Source organism: Dermochelys coriacea, chromosome 4 (genome assembly GCF_009764565.3).
Source record: "Dermochelys coriacea isolate rDerCor1 chromosome 4, rDerCor1.pri.v4, whole genome shotgun sequence".
In the NCBI taxonomy this organism is placed as follows: Eukaryota; Metazoa; Chordata; order Testudines; family Dermochelyidae; genus Dermochelys; species Dermochelys coriacea.
Window position 1 is genome coordinate 114,419,993 of NC_050071.1, and position 23,853 is coordinate 114,443,845.

Here is a 23,853-nt window from a genome sequence, read left to right on the forward strand (position 1 = left end):
ACAATTGTTCCGCACCTTTTTTCTGTGCAGAAGCCATACCACGGCAAGCATGGAGCCCGCTCAGATCACTTGGCAATTAGGACCACATTAAACACCACACGCATTATCCAGCAGTATATGCAGCACCAGAACCTGGCAAAGCGAAACCGGGCGAGTAGGTGACATCAGCACCGTGATGAGAGTGATGAAGACATGGACACAGACTTCTCTCAAAGCACGGGCCCTAGCAATGTGAGCATCATGGTGCTAATGGGGCAGGCTCATACAGTGGAATGCCGATTCTGGGCCCGAGAGACAAGCACAGACTGGTGGGACCGCATAATGTTGCAGGTCTGGGACGATTCCCAGTGGCTGCGAAACTTTTGCATGCATAAGGGCACTTTCATGGAATTTTGTGACTTGCTTTCCACTGCCCTGAGGCGCAAGAATACCAAGATGAGAGCAGCCTTCACAGTTTAGAAGTGAGTGGCAATAGCCCTGTGGAAGCTTGCAACGTCAGACAGCTACCGGTCAGTCGGGAATCAATTTGGATTGGGCAAATCTACTGTGGGGGCTGCTGTGATGCAAGTAGCCAATGCAATCAAAGATCTGCTGATATCAAGGGTAGTGATCCTGGGAAATGTGCAGGTCATAGTGGATGGCTTTGCTGCAATGGGATTCCCTAACTGTGGTGGGACCATAGACGGAACCCATATCCCTATCTTGGCACCAGAGCACCAAGCTGGCGACTACATAAACCGCAAGGGGTATTTTTTAATAGTGCTGCAAACACTGGTGGATCACAAGGGACGTTTCAGCAACTTCAACGTGGGATGGCCGGGAAAGGTACATGACGCTCGCATCTTCAGGAACTCTGGTCTGTTTCAAAAGCTGCAAGAATGGACTTTATTCCCAGACCAGAAAATAACCGTTGGGGATGTTGAAATGCCTATAGTTATCCTTGGGGACCCAGCCTACCCCTTAATGTCATGGCTCATGAAGCCATACACAGGCAGCTTGGTCAGTAGTCAGGAGCTGTTCAGCTACAGGCTGAGCAAGTGCAGAATGGTGGTAGAATGTGCATTTGGACTTTAAAAGCACGCTGGTGCAGTTTACTGACTCGGTTAGACCTCAGCGAAACCAATATTCCCACTGTTATTACTGCTTGCTGTGCGCTCCACAATATCTATGAGAGTAAGGGGGAGACGTTTATGGCAGGGTGGGAGGTTGAGGCAAATCTCCCGGCTGCTGGTTATGCACAGCCAGACACCAGGGCGGTTAGAAGAGCACAGGAGGGTGCGGTGTGCATCAGAGAAGCTTTGAAAACCAGTTTAATGACTGGCCAGGCTACGGTGTGAAAGTTCTGTTTGTTTCTAAAAAAACAAAGTAAGCTAACCACCCTCCCCTCCTCCCTTCGATCACCGCTTGCAGAGGCAATAAAGTCATTGTTGCTTCACATTCATGCATTCTTTATTAATGCATCATACAAATAGGGGGATAACGTCCAAGATAGCCCCGGAGGGGTGGTGGAGGAGAGAAGGACCAGGAGGGGTGGTGGAGGAGGGAAGGACAAGGCCACACAGCACTGTAAAAGTTTAAAACTTTAAAACTTATTGAATTCCAGCCTTCTGTTGCTTGGGCAATCCTCTGGGGTGGAGTGGCTGGGTAGCCAGAGGCCCCCCCACCACATTCTTGGGCATCTGGGTGAGGGCTATAGAACTTGGGGAGGAGGGTGGTTGGTTACACAGGGGCTGTAGTGGCAGTCTATGCTCCTGCTGCCTTTCCTGCAGCTCAGCCATATGCTGGAGCATATTAGTTTGATTCTCCAGCAGCCTCAGCATTGAATCCTGCCTCCTCTCATCACGCTGCCACCACCTTTCAGTTTCAGCCCTCTCTTCAGCCCGCGACTTACTCTCCTCAGCCCACCACCTCTCCTCCTGGTCATTTTGTGCTTTCCTGCACTCTGACATTGTCTGCCTCTATGCATTCGTCTGTGCTCTGTCAGTGTGGGAGGACAGCATGAGCTCAGAGAACATTTCATCACGAGTGCGTTTTTTTCTCATTCTAATCTTCGCTAGCCTCTGGGAAGGAGAAGATCCTGTGATCCTTGAAACACATGCAGCTGAAATACATGCAGGAGAAAAAAAAAGAGACAGTGGTATTTAAAAAGACACATTTTATAGAACAATGGGTACACTCTTTCACGGTAAACCTTGCTGTTAACATTACATACATAGCACATGTGCTTTCGTTCCAAGGTCACATTTTGCCTCCCACCAGCGCGTGGCTAGCCCCTTCCCTCTCCCTCCTCCCTGTGGCTAACAGCAGGGAACGTTTCTGTTCAGCCACAGGCAACAGCCCAGCAGGAACGGGCACCTCTGAATGTTCCCTTAAGAAAAGCACCCTATTTCAACAAGGTGACCATGAATGATATCACTTTCCTGAGGATAACACAGAGATAAAGAACGGATGTTGTTTGAACGCCAGCAAACATATACTGCAATGTTTTGTTCTACAATGATTCCCAAGTACGTGCTACTGGCCTGGAGTGGTAAAGTGTCCTACCGTGGTGGATGAAATAAGGCTGCCCTCCCCAGAAACCTTTTGCAAAGGCTTTGGGAGTATATCCAGGGGAGTCACGAATGCCAGGGCAAATTAATCATTAAACATGCGTGCTTTTAAACCATATATAGTATTTTAAAAGGTACACTCACCAGAGGTCTCTTCTCCGCCTGGTGGGTCCAGGAGGTAGCCTTGGGTGGGTTTGGGGGGTACTGGTTCCAGGTCCAGGGTGAGAAACAGTTCCTGGCTGTCGGGAAAACCGGTTTCTCCGCTTGCTTGCTGTGAGCTATCTACAACCTCATCATCATCATCTTCCTCGTCCCCAAAACCTGCTTCCATGTTGCTTCCATCTCCACTGAAGGAGTCAAACAACACGGCTGGGGTAGTGGTGGCTGAACCCCCTAAAATGGCATGCAGCTCATCATAGAAGTAGCATGTTTTGGGCTCTGACCCAGAGCGGCCATTTGCCTCTCTGGTTTTCTGGTAGGCTTGCCTCAGATCCTTAAGTTTCACGCGGCACTTCTTCAGGTCCCTGTTATGGCATCTGTCCTTCATGCCCTGGGAGATTTTGACAAATGTTTTGACATTTCAAAAACTGGAACGTAGTTCTGATAGTACGGATTCCTCTCCCCATACAGCGATCAGATCCTGTACCTCCCATGCGGTCCATGCTGGAGTTCTTTTGCAATTCTGGGACTCAATCATGGTCACCTCTGCTGATGAGCTCTGCATGGTCACCTCTGCTGATGAGCTCTGCATGGTCACCTGCAGCTTGCCACGCTGGCCAAGGAAATTGAAATTCAAAAGTTCGCGGGCCTTTTCCTGTCTACCTGGCCGGTGCATCTGAGTTGAGAGTGCTGTCCAGAGCGGTCACAATGGAGCACTCTGGGATAGCTCCTGGAGGCCAATACCATCTAATTGCATCCACAGTACCCCAAATTCGACCCAGCAAGGCCGATTTCAGCACTAATCCCCTTGTCGGGGGTGAAGTAAGGAAATAGATTTTAAGAGCCATTTAAGTCGGAAAAAAAGGCTTCATCATGTGGACGGGTGCAGGGTTAAATGGATTTAACACTGCTAAATTTGACCTCAACTCCTAGTGTAGACCAGGGCTTTGTTTTCCTCCCCATATAAACCTATCTGCCTTGGTTTTCCCCCTATATAATGGAGTTAATCTTTACCTACTACCACACAGGAGTATAGACACAGGAATGTTGAGGATTAATTAATATTTGCAAAACATTTTTCATGTGAAAAACATAATATACTGTAAGTTCAAAGTATTATTAAGTCATTCTAAAAATACAATATTGATCTGTTTATAAAGTACTTATTCCTAAAATATTGTCTTGGCATTTTAAGTTGCCGATAGCAACCAAACTGTCTGCAAAAATGGAGCAGGAAAACATCAATTGCACATAACACATTTCCTTTTGATGTCTATTACTGCCACTACTCCGTGCAACTGAAAAATATTCAGAACTCTATTTATTTATTTATTTCTTGTGAGCTAAGTCCTGCAGTCCTTATTCAAAACTGCCATTGATTTCAGTGATGTGCATTCAATGGGAATTGTTTCCAAGGATTGCAGGGTTTGTCCTTTGAAGTCTATGAGTTGGGATTTAAAAAACAAATGCAGGTTGCTCTATTGGTCAAATCTTTCTTCATATATGGCCCATCTCTATTGTCAGGGTATATCTACACTGCAATAAAAACCCTGTGGCACCAAGTCTCAGAGACCAGGTCAGCTAACTTGGGCTGGGACTGTAAGGCTAAAAATTTCCGAGTAAATAATGGTGCTGGGGCTGGAGCCTGGACTCTGAGACCCTCCCCCTCATCATGGGGTCTCAGAGCCTGGGTTCCAGCCAGAGCTGGAGCATCTGCACTGCAATTTTATAGCCCTGCAGTCAAAGCCCCATGAGCCCAAGTCAGCTGATGCAGGTTTTGTATCACAGTGCGTGTTTCCCCATGTGCCTCTTCAGCCGTTTTAGATTATAGAGGCAACTATTTCCACTTGAATTGAAAAAGAGATCTCAGATGGGCTCTGTGCTCTGAGCCTGTGGATTTATATATTGCATCCCACTGTCAGGCCCTTTTTCAATCGCAGGGATTTTGTTTTCCTCCTATAGTTCTCATTCCATTCAACAGACTATATTAGCTATACATATATATTGTATATACTGTATTAATATATATGTGTATGTACTCTATGCATAAAGAGTTATATGTTTCTGTACATGCATGTATTTGCATAAGCACATGTACGCTCTGGTTTTATTTACACATTTATTTATGGAAATGAGATATTGCATCCAAGTTTCAGACAAGATTTACTCAGCATGGCTCCTGTGTAGTAATAACCTTTGAACATCTACAAGCATCTCCAAACCTTCAGGAAGAAAGAAGCTAGCTCACCAACTGTATAAAAAAGCTATACAAACCGAGGTCCAAACCTACTGAAGAGAATAGGCTGTTTGCCATTGATTTCAATGGGAGCAGGTGGAGACTCTAGTTCTGTAGCTCTCCGAGAACATGTATTATATTCTTTAAATGAAAGTTTCACTTAAAAACACTGATGTTGTGTTTGTTATAACCTAGAGTATTTGTTGATTTTTGCTTTGTATTTTCCTCACAGCCATTGGAAGGACCCTAATTCCTCGTTATTTTAGCACTGTCTTTGAAGGAGGTGTAACAGACCTATATTACATTCTCAAGCACTCAAAAGAGTCATACCACAACTCATCTATCACAGTGGACTGTGATCAATGCACCATGGTCACCCAGCATGGAAAACCGATGTTTACCAAGGTAACAGGAAAAATTCAGTAAAACATATTGCATTTTGTGTGTGTGTGTGTGTTTCAAGGAGTATTTGAAGGATAATTATGTTTTCTGAAAGGCTTTGTTGATTTCTAATACCTCAAGCACTTTCATCCTTTTGTATTTTGTATTATTATTATTTGTTACATGACTGGAAAGCTTTGAGGGCACCTTTTGCTATCTTCCTAGGAAGTTTTGCAAGAGAAAGCACATAAAACTAAGCCACCACAGCCACCAAACTTTTAGGAACTAAGTTTCAGCTGCCTGTGTAATTTATCTCATCCTAATTTTAAAACAACAGTGAATGATTACATTGTTGATACATTTTGGTTAACAAACTTTATTTAGATATTTTACCCATTGGGGACTGGGAAGTCTCAGTACAGCTGGTGCTTTAATACAACAGAGCCTGATCCAAACTGCATTGAAGTCAAAGGAATGATTTACAGTGATTTCAGCAGTCTTTGGATCAGGCCCTAAGCAGGTGTCCACCACATTTGATTGAAGATTGAATTCTCTTCATGCTTTGGCCCCTTCCAGTCTTGCAGCTAAATCACATAATTAGATAGGATGCATTATACTTATATAAACAAGACCAAACAGCAGAAAAGCAATTAGATATACCAAATTAAAATAAAATAAAAAATGTATGGAATTAAATGACACACTTGAAATGAAAAATTACAACAAACTCTGGTTAGTGAGAATGGAAATGTAGGCGTTGCTTATTTAGCCACGGTCATCCTCTTTTATTCTCATTTTTATGCATCCTCAGATGGCTAAATCCCACTCTTTGAATGGAGAAACTTACAAGAGGGAGGGGACTGATTAAATGTATCCAAGCCTTTAGGGAACAGTTAAATCTGTTCTATGTTCCTCATTGGCATGTGGGACTGGTGAGGTTCTAGTGTAGGCAGAGAATATAGCCGCTGGCATTGTGATGACTGAGCATTTCTAGGGTATTCATGGCATGGTCTGATCATGTAGAACTTGTTCCATCAGATTGCATTGACTTCTTGCCTGCCTTATTCACATACCTCTTTCACAGTATTTAAACGACATTGAGATTGAGTTACTGGTAGGGTTGGCCAGAAAACAAGAATTTTGTTTTGTGAAACATTTTGAGGTTTCAACATTTGGGTCTATTCCAGGGAATGAAACCAAGACCATTTGAATTCTTTTGCCAAAACAAAACAAAACCACCACAGAGAGAGGGGGACTAAAATAGCCTGGTAGTTGGGGCACCCACCTGGGATGAGGGAGAACCACATTCATGTTCCTGCTTCAACTCAGGCAAAGCACCCTACATCCTACTCACCTACATCCCAGGTGAGTGCTCAAACCACTAGGCTATTGGCTTTTCTGGGGTCTCTTGTCTTTCTGAAGTGTTTTGACCACAAAGTCCATCCTGGACTTGAGAAAGGTTTGGTCAAAACCAATTAGTTTCCACAAACTGGCATTTTCTGACCCCAAAAAAACAAAACAAACCAAAGATTTTACTAAAACATTCCAACCAACTCAAGTTACTGGGGCTCTGAGTTTATGATGCATGTATTGCATCATAATGTTGCCTCCCAAGGAGAAGGAAGCATGCCAAGTAAACCAGCTGTTCCTAGATGACCCCTCCTCACCACCTGGCCTATGAAGAGCTTGCATATTGCAGCCATGGCTAGATGTTTGGCTATGTGCAGTGGAAGGGAAGTTATAGTGTAGCTATTTGTCCCTTCTGCATGGCATTCAAACAACATTTGTGTCATTTCCATGATTTTTCTCCCCTTTGTGATGCACTTGGCCAAAGGGCAGAACACAGGTCAGTTGGTTTAATGCACTATTACACAGAGAAGCAGTTTTTTGGAATCTTTCCTTTGGAATCTCTAGCATTCAATAAATACTTTTGCTGATTTAACACATTTGTTTTGCGTTGTCAGCACACTGTATTATAGCGCTATTCCTTCAGAGGAGGAAATAGTACCCAGTTGATACAAAAAAATAAAAGGTGAAACACTACTAAGGACCAAAATCTGGCTTGGGCTGAATATATACAGATCCCATTTACTTCAAGAGAAGCACTTTGTATATCTGATGGCAGTTTGGTCTCAATCGTGCAAAGATTCGCAGGATTGGAGTCTTAGTGATACCATGCACGCTCCAATAGTGAAGGTTCTGTTGAGGATTCTAATGTAAATCTCTATACTTTAATAGAAAGTTCACTCAGGGATTCAGCTTAGCTTCAGGAAAAAACTTAAATTGTTTTTATATGTTTTTACAATTAAAACATTATTTTTCTTAACAAAACACCTTTAGAATGTAGAATAAGGGAGAAAAGAGAAAAATTACTTGTCTTGTTCAAAAGTGAGTTAGAACCAAATTTTGCCCTCTAACATGCATGCACAGCTTCCAGTGAAGTCAATAAGGACCCAGCACATGTAATGGCAGAACCGTACCCTCGTGGCATGCGTACAGTAGACAAAATTAAAACCTCATGTAACGTGTGTAACTATATTAAATTTAATTCACTCATTTAATACTATGTCAGAATTTGGTCGAGTAAGGCTTTTCCTTCCTTTAGTGACTCTATTGTAAACATTTATAGTATGGTTTCAGAGTAGCAGCCATGTTAGTCTGTATCCGCAAAAAGAACAGGAGTACTGGTGGCACCTTAGAGACTAACAAATTTATTTGAGCATGAGCTTTCATGAGCTAGAGCTTACGGATGCATGTCTCCGATGAAGTGAGCTGTAGCTCACGAAAGCTTATGCTCAAATAAATTTTTAGTATGCAAACATATCAAGCACACTGCTGTTGTTTAGCACCCACTTTTGTCTGATGAACAGTCTGCAAGCTAAAAATTCTCTAAGTAGTTTTAATACAATAGTCTGGAACAGTCCTGATAGAGGTTTGATCTGTTTCATCTGTTGCATCAATGATCCACATGCCATGCATTTTTATATTTTCCTGCTTAGGTCAACTTATTAGATAGTACTGAGTAAATATGAAATTAGTCATTTTTTCTTCTTTAAGCAAGGTACTCAAGCATATACCTGACTTTAAGCACAAGTAGTCAAAACTGACTTCAATGCGGTTATTCACTTGCTTACAGTTACCCAAGTACTTAAATATCTTACTGAAGTAAGAAGTAAATGATACATTTTTAATAAAATCCAAAGGAAATAAATTAATAGAAATATTTTAATAACATTCAGGGTATGAATTAAAGCTAATAAAAGAAGGGAAATACATGTTCAGGATTAAAGGTCCCAGTTAACAGTTTTGCCACTGACTTCTGTGATGGTAAAATCAGGTTCTAAACATCCAAGCTACCATGTTAATTCACCCTGGTGTTTGGATTTTAGATTTTTTTTCCCTTCACGCAGTGGAAGCACTGCTCTCACAGAATTAACCTAGACTCTTATAATTTACTTATACTCAAACTTTATATGGTAGTTGAGCTGTTTTTTAGTGCTCGTGATTTTTGTATTTCCCAATAGCCTCACATAAATGAACTTTACAGAGATCAGTGCTACTAAAAAATGGTAATAGCCTACATGCGTGTATCATTATAATAAAAATACTTTTTTCTCTGCAGTTGACAATGACTCAATCATCCATACTTCACAAGTATAACACTAAAGCTCACTTTATCTTTTTTAACTCTTACTGAGTAAATAATCTTACTAATTTTATGTATTCATATAAGCTTTAGACTGCTGTTCAAGTAAAAGAACAGGTTTGAGAAATGATCTATTAATATGAGCTGAAAAGGGAAGAAAAGATTTCTTATTTTAGAAAAACTACATTGTATCCAATAAAAAGCAATTTTGAGGTCATTTTTCATGGGTGCAACCCACTGACTAGCCTACAATTAATCAATGCAAAGAAGGGGTTAAAAAGCTATTGGTTAGTTTGAGAAATGTTCTTTTTTAGTTTTCTTTTTCCTGGCCTAGTCTAGAGCTACCACGTGATATACTGAATGCCTGCCAGCCTCTTTCTTGTTGATCCTCCGGAGACCATCTGTGCTGGGGGCATTGATTAGAGTGTGTCTGCTGGGATTACATCTTTTCTGTTGCCATGCCAACTAATCAGCTGATTTTGGTTACCACAGAAACAAAATGTCAGAGCTCACAGTAAGGTAACATGAATTCAGCACAACAGAAAATGTTTTCTTAATTGGAGACCCTTTTGATTTTGGATTCTGTGGGAAAGGCACATTTTCTTTAAAAAAAAGAGGCCAACTTCAAATAAGAACTACATTAATTTTATTGATTAGAAGTAATACCTGAAATTATTTTGTACAGGGGAAAATTAAATTCCTTTATGAGATGTGTAAAATTTTGCCAATGATATGAGGTATGTGTTCCAGGTTTTCTGTGACCATTTGTTAACATATGTGCATAAAATAAAGTCTATTGAGAGCTATATGTCTTAACATTTCAGAGAAGACATATTTGTGAGCCTATGGGATATTATTATAAGAAATTATTATAAACCTGAAGTAGTTTAATATTAACTGGGCAATAACCAGGATCCTTGGCCTCAGTACAGTAATATTAATAGGCTCAGCTACCTCACATTGGTGTATTAGAGTTGTGTGTGTGAAATTTTTAATCTTAGTATGAAAATAATAACATCAAAGAGTCAAGGGAGGGAATGAATCCTGCATATAGGCCATCAGCAATACAAAACCTGAATGCATGACTTAGGTACAGTGAATAAGAGAACCCTATTAACAAATTTCTCTTTCCTAGGCCTACAATATTTTGCCTATACAATATGCCTGGTAGCTTAGCCTAAGTGGTTTTGAATAGTATGCTAAAGCTGATCAAACTGTGAGGAGACACCACTATGGCATCAAATAAGTAGTTAATCAGAAAAAATACACACTGCAAAACCACAAACTAAATAAATCTGGGTTTGGTAATCACACCAATGTGCAAACAGACTAACTACTAAACTAGCATTACAATTTGTTTTATTTTATTCAGCTATTATTTGATTAAAGTTGCAATAAATGTCTTTTTTAATGGAAGATTATTATCTAATTGTCTATGCACAGTACTGTAAGAAGATTTCACTAATTACTGTCTGTCTCCTTTCATTATTTCTTTCACTGCAGGTTCCTTCAGTCATACTAACTCCTAAAAGGAGCTTTGAGATTAAATTCATAACCAGTTTCTTTAAAAGAATGTCCAGTGCTGCTAATGTGTACAATGCTTTGGGGATCCACTAGCCAGGGCACCATGCAAGGAGTGCATTTGGCACCCTGAAGAAGACTGAATGCATGACAGCCCCATGATACTCAGATACGTCACTGCTCACAGATAAAGCTGTGGGTAGCTCTATGAACGTCAGCCCCTTCCCCTCCCTTCTCCTGCAGTACCCAACTGCATTTACCCATCCTTCTACCTGCCCACCCACCCCCTTGCTTTTCTAATACAGCATCCTTCACAGTATGATATGAATTGTTTGACTGTGGAGGGCAGCTCACGTGTACAGGGCTACAAGATCAGGCATTGGCATACTGGTCTAAGTGTCTCTTCTTTGCCCCCACAACACTCAGCTTCAATATCATGTGGGAGTCAGCCTCATGGAGCTACCAGTGCAGACCCAGGGACACCTGCATGTAGCTTTCTGGTTAGTGGCAAATCTGTGGTATAGGCAGCTGATAAAAGAGAAAGAAAATGAGAGAAGAAAACCAGATTAAAAATAAAAAGTGGGTGTGTATGTGTGGAGGAAGCACTTGGAAAAAGGGAATAAGAAAAAAAGAACAGAAAAATTAGTATTGGCAGCAACCATGCTGGGGAATTATGCACTGCTAGTAGATGCAAATGGAGCATTTATACTATATTATACTATATATTAGTAGGGAGGATCAAACTTCAAAAGGTTGGGAACGACTGGTTCAGCAGCTTGACATCAAGTATGCACAACAGTCACCTATGCTGAAAGGTTTAGTGTCATTAATTAGCAGTGGTGATTAAAAAGGGAAACAGATATGGTGCAATAAATAAGATTTAGTGCACACAATGCTATAAAATCTAGAGTATAATAAGTTATTGTCTCCACTGTGAAGTTACTTTCCCTAATTCTTTTTCTAGAGAAGGGGAAACAATTAACCCAGTGACAGTGAACACCAAAATACAGATGATATTTTGGTGTTTAGTTTAAATGAGTGAGAATACTGTAATTCTGCACAGATTTCCTGGAAGATTTTATTTCATGTCTTTTATTAATCCTAGGTATGCACAGAAGGGCGTCTTATCTTGGAGTTTACCTTTGATGATCTTATGAGAATAAAAACATGGCACTTTACCATTAGACAGTACAGAGAATTAGTCCCACGCAGCATTCTAGCCATGCATGTAAGTAATCCTTTTTTCATTTGACCTAATGCAAAGAGATGAGATTATGTTTTTAAAGAACTCCAGCAAATTTCACAGCCCAGGCAATTAACTATAAATATTTTGTTCTGACTGCAACTGCATTAATTTATAAGCCCTTCTTTCATCCCTTTCCCCTGTTTCTCAGTGTTTCATGTAAGACTATATTGTAACTATATTTTCACAGTTATTTTTCACTTCGCTCTAATACATTTTTTCTTGAATCCCATTTTGTCATCATGGGTTGCATGACAAAGATTTGGAGCCAAAGTCTGCTTTCATTTATATTGAGGCAACTCCACTGAAGTCAGTGGGCTTTCATCGCTGTAGCTGAGAGAAGAATTTGACCCTTAAATGTGAAAGCTGATTTTTATACTCACAGGAGATAGCAACTACATACATACGCACATTTTTGGTAGCGATGGGCCCAAACCAAAACTTCGGAACCTGATTCCAGATCTTATTTTCACATTGAAAGCCCCTTCTCTGTTATGACATGAACCAGAATTCCAGAGTACTTTTACATTGTTACTCCTGGGGGCATTCTGCACCAAAAACTTAAAAATTCTGTGCACAATATTTTAAAATTCTGCAAAATTCTGGAAATCTTACATAATCATGCCAGTTTCAATTATTTTGGTAATTTGTTTCAAAATACCTGTCAGCAAGCATGTCTGTAACAATACAGACACACAAAAAATTCCCCCAGGATCAGAGTGTTAAAGAAACCCCAATGACAACCCAGTTCCTGTTTCTCTGCCCCCTTTTCCCCTCCCCAGAACCCATCAGGGAGCCAGACACCCACAACGCCTCCCCCCCAGAGCCCACCTGCAAGGCCCCCACAGCCAATACACCTGAACCCCCTCCTCCCCAGAGCCCAACTGTGAGGCTCCCCTTGCCCAGACACCCATTCGCCTCTATCCCTCAGAGCCCAGGGATCCAGAGGAAGAAACAGCTTCATGCTCGGTCTCAGGCTTGCATGGAGTTTTCTGCGTGCCACCCTCTTCTTCCCTTAGGGTGTGCTGGGAACTGCAGCTCCCAGGAACCCTCTAGCTCACTCTCTCTCCTCCCCAGCAGCATCTTCTATGTGTAAGCTGGGCTCTGCCAGTCCAGTGACCCTGTTCAAATACTGAAGTCAATGGGACTCCAGTTGCACACAGTGAATTGCAGGATCAGGGCCATAGAGGTTTTAAGGACATAGACCCAGATTTTCAAAGGTATTTAGATGCCTAAATATACAGATAGGCACCTAGTGAGATTTTCAGAAGCACCTAAGTAGGTGAAAATCCCACTAATTGCCTATCTGCACCTTTAGGCTTCTAAATACCTTTGAAAATCTAACCCACAGTCCCTACCAGAAGATCTTCTAGTCTGTGGCCTGATCCTACAAGCTCTCCGACACAGAACCCTCATGAAAGTAAATGAGAATTTGCACAACTGGGTTAATCACTTAAAGCAAGAGTTATGTATTTAGAAGAATGTGATACAAAAAGATTACAAACTTGGGGATGGTCACTATCTCGTACTATATCTTTTGTACAGAGTCTACTACACTGGGGTCCCAATCTCAGTTAGGGTCTCCAGGTGCTAATATAATATAAATAATAGTAATTTTATATAAATGCATTTAGCTTTTCAGATGAGCTGAGCAGAGGAGGGAGTTATAGAAAGACCATCTGAAATGGACTTTGTCTTACAATAAATTAGTATTGTTTAATATTACAAATCCAGTAAAAGACCTCCAGAGTGGTTTTATTTATTTAACTTTTAACTCTAGCCTTGAAATGTAATTTTTCCACAAGAGTGATTTCCCCCCACGAAAAACAAACCAAAAGCAAAGTGCCAATTTCCTTGCTTCCTTCCTACTTAGGCACAAGACCCTCAGGTGCTGGAGCAGCTGTCCAAAAACATCACCCGAATGGGTCTGACTAACTTCACCCTCAACTACCTCAGGGTAAGCTCTACTGCACTTGCCAGTTATTGTGAGTAATTTTAAAAGGTACAAGCATTGTTGAGCCAACATAACAAAAACAGGGTCTAAGACAGTCAGGGAAGGTTGGAACCAGCCCTTAATGAGGATTGCGGGGAGTAATATTGTGATTGGAATTAGGGTAACAAAGCAGCACATAGCAATGTTGGGGATCAAGCCTGCCCCATTGAAGTGAATAGAAAATTTGTCATTGACATGAATGGAAGCTGGATCTGCCCCTGTGTTTTTCCTGGGCTTTCTTTTCAACTTTGCATAATTTAACAGGATTTATTGTTTGTAAACCAGAAGTTTTCCATCCTGTTTTGCTAAGATTTCTTATTTGTTTTCTCTTGTCTCTAATCACTGTTTCTGAGAAAACTGCAGCTAGTTCTTATCACCATCCAGTGGTCTCAGCCTCCTTTCTAGCTCCCTAATAAGAAGCAGTATTAAGAGAAGGCACAGATCCAGATCTGAAAGCAGGCATATCCTCCATGCTCCCACCCTGCTTTGCCTCTGGGAGCTGGAGTTCTTTCCTCAGCTTTGCACTACATTGTCTATATTTTTTTATGCTTAAATAATGCATTTGTTCCCATTGCTTTCTGAACCTTGAAGTGCATTCAAAATTTGTAAGTTTATTTTTATTTTCTGAAAGTATTCTTCTGTATGGGTTCACAGTGCACACACTGAAATAAGAGTCTGGAAAGTTAATAGTGTTATGGTTAAAATGCAAATCATTTCTAGTTTTGGAAATATTATTAAGAAAATAAAATGAGGCAAGGTACCTAACAATGCACCAGTGGACACCAGTAATTGTTAGTTTTTCCTTTTAATTAAGTGAATAGTTATTCAAAATGTTTGGGCTTTTAGAAAAACAAGAGTATTCTGGAAGATGAAAATGTTATCAACCCAATGCAGAGCTGCACAGAATAGCAGTTAAATCAGCTGCAATTCAGTGAGGGTCATGATTCTACAAAATGTTCCAGGCAGACAGAGACCTGCACCAAGCAGAACCCCACTGAAATCAGTGCGGCTCTATGTGAGCACAGGGATAACTTGCAGGACTAGGGTCTAAGGTGAGATCTCACCAAGACGTCTCTATGGCTATGCCCTTGTTCCCCCAGTTGACTAGATGGTCATTGCTAATTACTTATTTAGCATCAGATTAAAAGCAATAGCTCAAATGCTACTCTCAGTTATACAGGGCAAGTTTACCGCAATGGAACTGAGAGCAGAATTCGGCACAAAACCTGAGGTGAAATAAAACAGCATATTAGAAGTGTTGCGAGTAGAAATTCTACAATCAGATGTATGTGTTGTGGTGTTCCGTGTGCAATCTTATATGGTTCAGGGAGTGCCATTTTGAATTTGCAGCATTCTATCACTCTAGCAACTGCCAACACCTTGCTACATGTTCTCTAAATGTTGAATGTGAGATAGACTAATGAAATAGGCAGAAACTCTGAGATATAGATTAGTGCACATTTGGCATGAACTATCCATGCTGGTATCATACTGTCGGGGAGGGCGGGGGGAATAGTATCAATATAAGCACTGGGAAGATACACAGTGAAGTGGAAGGGGATTAAATGATGAAGTCTTACCTTTTTTTTTCTTCCGGAGTAGTCTAGTTTTGTTAGTTTAATAGGCAAGGAAATCTTTTTCGAGGCAGTCTCTGCTTCTTTCTGCTTTGTAGTGATGAATTGATCATTCTGCTCTTTTCAGATCTGCAGCTCATCATTGGCGCTCACATGAGATGATACACTTCCAGTTTGATTTACTTCTTTTCCCATCGTTTTCTTCTGTTAATTTTGAAATAAAAACCCCTTCCTAACCCAGAGCTGTAAAATCATTCACTGAAAAAAAAATCTGTTAAATGCAGCTATGTTTAAGTTTTTAAAAGTCAGCATTTTACCTGATTTTTATTTAAACCTTTCTGGTGTTTAATAATTAGTATTGTTATGTGTTTTTAAATAAGGTTTTAAACATAAGCCTATACATGATTTTCATTTTTCTTTTGCTGCATGCTGCAAAGGCTTGTGATAATCATAAGAAAAAACTTCACTGATGGGCAGAATTAATCATTTTTATTCTCCAAAGTGCACACAGCAGTGAGCTATGCTGCAGTCTTTTTAAAAGCAGAATTTAAACCTTGATTTAAGATACTGCTGATATAAAGGTGTAGCGTGTATGTTGTACTCTCTAAACACTATAGTATAGCATATCCCTATTATTTGGGATAATTACAATTTCAGCTATTCAAACCTTCAACCTGTGACTCTGTTTTTTCTTTATTCACTTTGAGTTGATGGAAATAAAGCTGCTGTGCTTAGAGGAACATTAATTTTGTTAAAGGCTGGAGGGAGGTAGAGATCTTAAAAATATTTTCTTGGAAACTTGAAACAAAATTTACAGCCCTACCAGTTTTGCTCTGTTGGATTTGGCAAATGTGCTTTCTCCCAACTCCCTCCTGGTTCTGTAAAGAACATGGGTTTTCTTTTGGTTTGGTTATTACCTTGTTCTGTACCAGCATAATTGATTATTTTATCAGTGAGGTCAGCATGTTTTGTTGTAGCTCTTGCATAGGATTCATTAGTTACTGGTAGTCCTCTGAGAAAAAGTGAATGATACCTCATAGGTTTTAAATTAATATCAACTACTGTTTTTATTTTGTTTCTTAGCAAGTGATGGATATTGTAAAAAATCAGATATTAAGGCTAAGAACTATATCCTACCCTCAATCAACACTCTAGGTAATGAATAGGAGCCCTGTACAGAGAGAGGATGAACATGACAGTCTATAGAACAGTTCCGAACAGATCGTAAGAATTTTAGGTAGGTAAATTGTTACCTGTGTGCTTTGTTAGATACTCAGCTACTCCCCTTAGGTATGAATTTAGATACATCTAATTTACAATGGACTTGAACCAAGTCCGAACAATAGGGATATACTTGGAGTACCATTCCCTTATATTTTAGAGCTCAAATTCCTCTCTGTCCCTGTCCCGTACAATGTCATATTCCAAAAAACAAAGCTACATTTCTCACATACTTGAAGTTTAAAAAAATGTCACTCCAGCATTGTAAGCAGTTGCTGCTAGATGGAACCTTTAGGCACAGCCCTATGCTGTCCATCAGGAGCCCAGAATTCTTCCTCTGCTTCTCCCTTGCTCTGGGGAAGGAAGGGAATGGAGGAGTTTGTTACAGCTCTTTACCAGATGTAGATATTCCATCTTCCCCTCATGCCAATTCAGGTCTACTCACTTTTGTGTTAGGGTGAGTGCAACCAAAGCTGTGCCCATTCCCCAACTTCCGCCCACCCCCTGCACAGAAAGAACCAGCTCTGTAGAGTCAGCCCTCCCCACCCAATGTCTGGGCAATGATCCAGGCAGGCCAGAGAGGGAAGTGAAAGGTCTTTTTCTCCCATATGTCCTTGCCTGAGTGTGTTAAACCCAGCCATGATCCGAGCCTTAATTACAAATTATCCAATTCTCTATTATGCACCCCGGTAACAAAATGTCACTATTGCAAATGTCAATTTTGGGGGCAATAACCCCTGGAGCCCAGGTTTTACTTAATTAGTTTCTCACTAGACATTTTCAAACTTCTAGTCTTAGAAGGCTAACGTAATAAATTATATAATGGGATAACATTTTGAAAGGGGATACTTAAATTGCATCCACACTGTTTATATGCGTACCTGTTATGCATGCACATTTTAAATTTGTACATGCAAAATATACACTTATGCATGAAATTATTCCTTTTAATGTGCCATTAAGGAGTTTGCATGTATAAATAGGAGTATTAGGACAAAATATTTGAGTATCATTTAGGGGTTCTGCTCAGAAAGTTTGGCTCTAGTTCTGCAATTATTTGTGGTACTACCTGATCAGTATTTCACTGTTATATTGCCTCCAAAAAACTGTATTAAAAGAATATTAAGGTTGCAATGTCAAGCACTCAAAAGTTAGGAGGTGCCAGAATTAAGGTTGCCCTCTTAATTGTTCCCCCTTGTACATTATGATATAGTCCTTAATTACAGGTTCACATGCTATATTTTCCCACAGAACTTCTGTCTCATTTAGTTCACATGGTATCTGGTCCTCACTGAATGGGTAGCTATTCAATATTTCTTTTTATCCTCATAATTCAGTGTGTGGTCCCATGTATTATTTACTGCAAACTATCTAAACCCCACAATGAACACAGAATTATTAATTTCCTCATGGGCTTTTCTATGGTGCTTTCATCGTAGTATCTTAGTCCTTTACAGATGTTAATGAATTTATATTCACAACACCCCTATGAGGTGAAGCCAAGGATTAAAGCCAAAACTGTCAAAAGTGTCAACTAATTCTGGGTGCCCAATTTCAGAGATTTAGGGCCTGATTTTTCAGAGGACTTAGAATGTTATAACATTTCATATATTCAGAGCAGAGCTCCTGTAATTGGAAGTGTTGAACACTTTTGCAAATCAAAAGAAAATGAGGAACACGCTGTTTCCCCATGTGAAAAGTTTTGTTTAAGTGACTGGCCCACTCTGTGACAGAAGCAGGGATAGAATTTTTCTCCAGAAAATCTGAAGAATTCAGTTGCCTTAACCATGAGGCCATCCTTTGTTTTCCTGGAGTTCCCTGCCTCATTCACCACCTGAGTTCAAATTTTTGCAACAAATGAGGGAGAGGTCCTAATATACCCAGAGCAAGTCCATCCTGTGCCCTGAAAGAGGGATCCTGTAGAAACAATAATATGTGATCATGTAATTAGACACTGTCAGAATGTATACGAACGGGAGGAGTAGAGGGGGCACACCAACCTTATTTCTGGCATTTCCTAACTTCTGAGAGTTTGACTTCGCAACTGTAATATTTTTGATGTAATTTTCTATGTTTTTAATATTAGTAGAAATTGAAAAAACAAAAGTTTAATAATATGTAACCATACCAACTTCCAGCATGGGTCATCAGGAAGTTTGGAATCTTTAGATCAGAATGGCACAGTTCTCTACTACTGGAGCTCCACATGAGCTAAGAGAAAAGGAGTACTTGTGGCACCTTAGAGACTAACAAATTTATTAGAGCATAAACTTTAAAGCATAGAATATCAAGGTTGGAAGGGACCTCAGGAGGTCATCTAGTCCAACCCCCTGCTTAGAGCAGGACCAATCCCCAGTTTTTGCCCCAGATCCCTAAACAGCCCCCTCAAGGATTGAACTCACAACCCTAGGTTTAGCGGGCCAATGCTCAAACCACTGAGCTATCCCTCCCCCCCAGAGAAATCTCCCCACCTACTATCATAGATTATCAGGGTTAAAAGGGACCTCAGGAGGTCATCTAGTCCAACCCCCTGCTCAAAGCAGGACCAATACCCAATTTTTGCCCTGATCCCTAAATGGTCCCCTCAAGGATTGAACTCACAACCCTGGGTTTAGCAGGCCAATGCTCAAACCACTGAGCTATCCCTCCCCCAACTTTTGTGAGCTACAGTTCACTTTATCGGATTCATTCAGTGGAAAATATAGTGGGGAGATTTTATATACACAGAGAACATGAAACAATAGGTGTTACCATACAGACTGTAACAAGAGTGATCGGGAAAGGTGAGCTATTACCAACAGGAGAGCGGCGTGGGGGGCGGGGGCAGGAGGCGTGGAGAACAGGGGGACCTTTTGTAGTGATAATCAAGGTGGGCCATTTCCAGCAGTTGACAAGGACAATAGGAGGGGAAATAAACAAGGGGAAATAGTTTTACTCTGTGTAATGACACATCCACTCCCAGTCTTTATTCAAGCCTAAATTAATTGTATCCAGTTTGCAAATTAATTCCAATTCAGCAGTCTCTCGTTGGAGTCTGTTTTTGAAGTTTTTTTGTTGAAGAATTGCCACTTTTAGGTCTGTAATCGAGTGACCAGAGAGATTGAAGTGTTCTCCAACTGGTTTTTGAATGTTATAATTCTTGACGTCTGATTTGTGTCTGTTTATTCTTTTACGTAGAGACTGTCCAGTTTGGCCAATGTACATGGCAGAGGGGCATTGATGGCACATGATGGCATATATCACATTGGTAGATGCGCAGGTGAATGAGCCTCTGATAGTATGGCTGATGTGAGTAGGCCCTATGATTGTGCCCCCTGAATAGATATGTGGACACACCTGGCAACGGGCTTTGTTGCAAGGATAGGTTTCTGGGTTAGTGTTTTTGTTGTGTGGTGGGTGGTTGCTGGTAAGTATTTGTTTCAGGATGGGGGGTTGTCTGTAAGCAAGGACTGGCCTGTCTACCAAGATCTGTGAGAGTGATGGGTCATCCTTTAACTGGTAGCTGTGGAAGGCAGACCCACCACTAGAAGGGGATGAGATATATAAAGCGCCAGTGGTGTCACAGCATTTTCCTAGACAGTGAAGGAATGTTGACACTCAGGACTCTTGGGTTCAACTCCATGTTCTATAGGGGATTGTGCTCTAGTGTTTACAGATCCTTCTGCCTCTTTCCCCCACCTCAACCTTTTCCTATTCCCTTCTGTTCCTACCATACACATCTGTCTCCTCTGACTCCCACCTACTTGTCTGCTGCTTGGCTCCTGTCCTGCTCCAGCTGCTAATCTCCACCCAATTCATGCCCCTGCTCCACCTGAGTCCTGCCCATGCCTCCTCCCTTTCCCAGTCCTACCTTCCCTCCCTCCCCTGAATCCCAGTCAGGCTGTTTCCTCCTCCTCCTCCTCATTGCCTGGGCACCATCAGTGGGCATTGGGAGCACAAGAGCATCTACCTGCTCTCGGTTCCATTCCCTCAGCCCCATGCAGCTGGGAGGAGCAATGTCAAGGAAAGTCTGGCTCAGCCCCTCCAGCCCCAGGATGGAGCATGCTCAGTTGACCTATGAAGATGGGCATGCTCAGCTCACTTACAGGTAGGAGCAATGAGGGGATGGAGCATGCTCAGTGCAGATGAAATCTCCAGAGATTTAGCTGATGAGCTAACAAGTCTCTGCAGAGCACATACAACCTGAGATTTATAATTTGGCCAAATTTCGGTGATTTTTCTGGAGACAGCAAAAGGCACAGCTCTGACACTAAGGTGACCTTTCTGCCAAATGTTTAGTTCCTGCTCCAAAGTATGGAGGTGCCAGAACTTTTCAACAAATCAGTTATGATAGTTTTATTTTTTAAAATGTGCAAAAAAAATGTATTTTCCCTTAAACTCATTCTCAGAAATGGATAAATCATTTTACCTGAAACTTTTCAGAAACCTTCAGCCTGAGGGAAAGGCACCCTCCTTGAGAAATTTCAGTCCAACTGGATTGAGTTTGGCAAAGTTTTAAGCAACTGAAAGCAGGATATTATCATTGAAAGTGCCAGACAACGGTAGCCAGAGGAATCTACAGTCTACCTGCTGACTATAATCTGTGCTGTCAGAAGTTGGGACTGGGCTACAGGGGATGGATCACTTGATAATTACCAGTTCTGTTCATACCTTCTGAAGCACCAGGCATTGGTCACTGTCGGAAGACAGGATACTGGGCTAGATGGACCTTTTGTCTGACCCAGTATGGCTGTTCTTATGTTCTTAATCAGGTCATACTGCCATTGAATTTCTAGTGAGGCAAACACTATATTGCAGGAAGTGTTTATTTTAGTGGCAATCACAATAGCTTGCATACCTCCCTTTTGTATGTCTACCTCTTTGTAGGATAAGATAAGCTGGTACTTTCTGAATGGAAAATTTGATGAAGTATGCATCTTTGACAATCAAATACAAGGTAGTTTTTTAAAAATATAATATCCTTTAATATACAAAAAGAAAAGTACTACTTGTGGCACCTTAGAGACTAACAGATTTATTTGAGCATAAGCTTTCGTGAACTACAGCTCACTTCATCGGATGCATTCAGTGGAAAATACAGTGAGGAGATTTATATACATAGAGAACATGAAACAATGGGTGTTACCATACACACTGTAACAAGAGTGATCACTTACGGTGAGCTATTACCAGCAGGAGAGCGGGGGGTGGTTGCTGGTGAGTATTTGCTTCAGGTTGGGGGGCTGTCTGTAAACAAGGACTGGCCTGTCTCCCAAGATCTGTGAGAGTGATGGATTGTCCTTCAGGATAGGTTGTAGATCCTTGATGATGCGTTGGAGAGGGTTTAGTTGGGGGCTGAAGGTGATGGCTAGTGGCGTTCTGTTATTTTCTTTTTTGGGCCATCACCTTCAGCCCCCAACTAAAACCTCTCCAACGCATCATCAAGGATCTACAACCTATCCTGAAGGATGACCCATCACTCTCACAGATCTTGGGAGACAGGTTCAGCCCTTGTTTACAGACAGCTCCCCAACCTAGAGCAAATACTCACCAGCAACGACACACCACACAACAGAACCTCTAACCCAGGAACCTATCCTTGCAACAAAGCCCGTTGCCAACTGTGTCCACACGTCTATTCAGGGGACACCATCATAGGACCTAATCACATCAGCCACAATATCAGAGGCTCGTTCACCTGCACATCTACCAATGTGATATATGCCATCATGTGCCAGCAATGCCCCTCTGTCATGTATATTGGTCAAACTGGACAGTCTCTACGGTAAAAGAATAAATGGATACAAATCAGACATCAAGAATTATAACATTCAAAAACCAGTTGGAGAACACTTCAATCTCTCTGGTCACTCAATTACAGACCTGAAAGTGGCAATACTTCTACAAAAAAACTTCAAAAACAGACTCCAATGAGAGACTGCTGAATTGGAATTAATTTGCAAACTGGATACAATTAACTAAGGCTTGAATAGAGACTGAGAGTGGATGGGTCATTACACAAAGTAAAACTATTTCCCCATGTTTATCTCCCCTCCCCTCCCACCCCCACTGTTCCTCAGACATTCTTGTCAACTGCTGGAAATGGCCCACCTTGATTATCACTACAAAATCTGCCCCCCCCCCCCCCGCTGTCCTGCTGGTAATAGCTCACCTTAAGTGATCACTCTGGTTACAGTGTGTATGGTAACACCCATTGTTTCATGTTCTCTATGTATATAAATCTCCCCACTGTATTTTCCAATGAATGCATTCAATCAAGTGAGCTGTAGCTCACGAAAGCTTATGCTCAAATAAATCTGTTAGTCTCTAAGGTGCCACAAGTACTCCTTTTCTTTTTGCGAATACAGACTAACACGGCTGCTACTCTGAAACCTTTAATATACAGTGTCACAAAACGCTTTACAGCAAGAATCCATCCATCATAACCTGAAAAGAAAGGGGAAAAGAAGTTCTGAAGAAACAGTTTACAGAAAAGAAATGATCAAGATGAAAGGCAGAGGGGGCCAGCTCAAGTAAAAGATGAACATACAACTAAGCAATATTGTAGAGAGGAGACCAAATCTAGGGTAACAGAGTCAAGAGATGGATACAAGGTCATAAAGTTGTCAATTATAATTGCCTCTTATGTAGCACTTTTTATCCATCAATCTCAAAGCACTTTACAAAAAAGGATACATATTTTGTAGATGGGGAAGCTTAGGCAGATAGAGGAAAAGTAGTCTGGAGCAAGTTTCTCAAGAATTTTGAAAACCAGGAAGGCAATTTTTAATGGGATTTTGAGATGTAGAGGAAGCCAGTGTGGATGCCAATAGTATAGATATGGATGATCAGTTCTGTTTTTTGCCATAGTATTTGTTTCTCTAGATAATAGGAATTTAGGAAGACAATAAACAAGAGGGAATGGTGGCAGCAAGGGAGTAAGTGATTAAAGCATTAAGAATTTCAAGTGAGGCAGAGACAAATTCTATCAAAACTGCAGAAGTGAAGGCAAATTTTCACATACAGGACACTGTGATGGGCTCTTGGGTCTTAGTTTAAGAGAGTCCTAAAAGCAAAATATATTGTGCATGAATTCAAACTGACTATTGGTGCACTGTGGACATACAAACACATGACCTTGAGAGCAAAATTAAGGTCTAGATTAAAGAGAATGGGAGGCTGATAGAGAGATTGAGACAAAGAGGTCTTCAGTTTCTTCAGGAGTGGGAAATCAGGGTATAGCATGATGTGGGCAGTTTAGAAAAAGACAGAAAGATGGAAGAGAGAATGTTAGGAATGTTATCTTGGGAGATAAGATAGAAGGAGGGGAAAAAAAGAGGGCAAAGAATAG

General features: G+C 41.0%; 1 protein-coding gene across 10 annotated transcripts in view; it reads left to right on the top strand.

The window, feature by feature from the left end:
* Positions 1-23,853, top strand: part of LDB2 (LIM domain binding 2) — a 301,105-nt gene that overhangs the window by 233,435 nt on the left and 43,817 nt on the right. For all 10 annotated transcript variants that reach the window (XM_038401040.2, XM_038401042.2, XM_038401034.2 and 7 more), the window contains exons 3-5: positions 5,177-5,349; positions 11,598-11,720; positions 13,609-13,692. In XM_038401040.2, the coding sequence (XP_038256968.1) occupies positions 5,177-5,349; positions 11,598-11,720; positions 13,609-13,692 (380 nt within the window). The remainder of the gene's footprint in view (positions 1-5,176; positions 5,350-11,597; positions 11,721-13,608; positions 13,693-23,853) is intronic.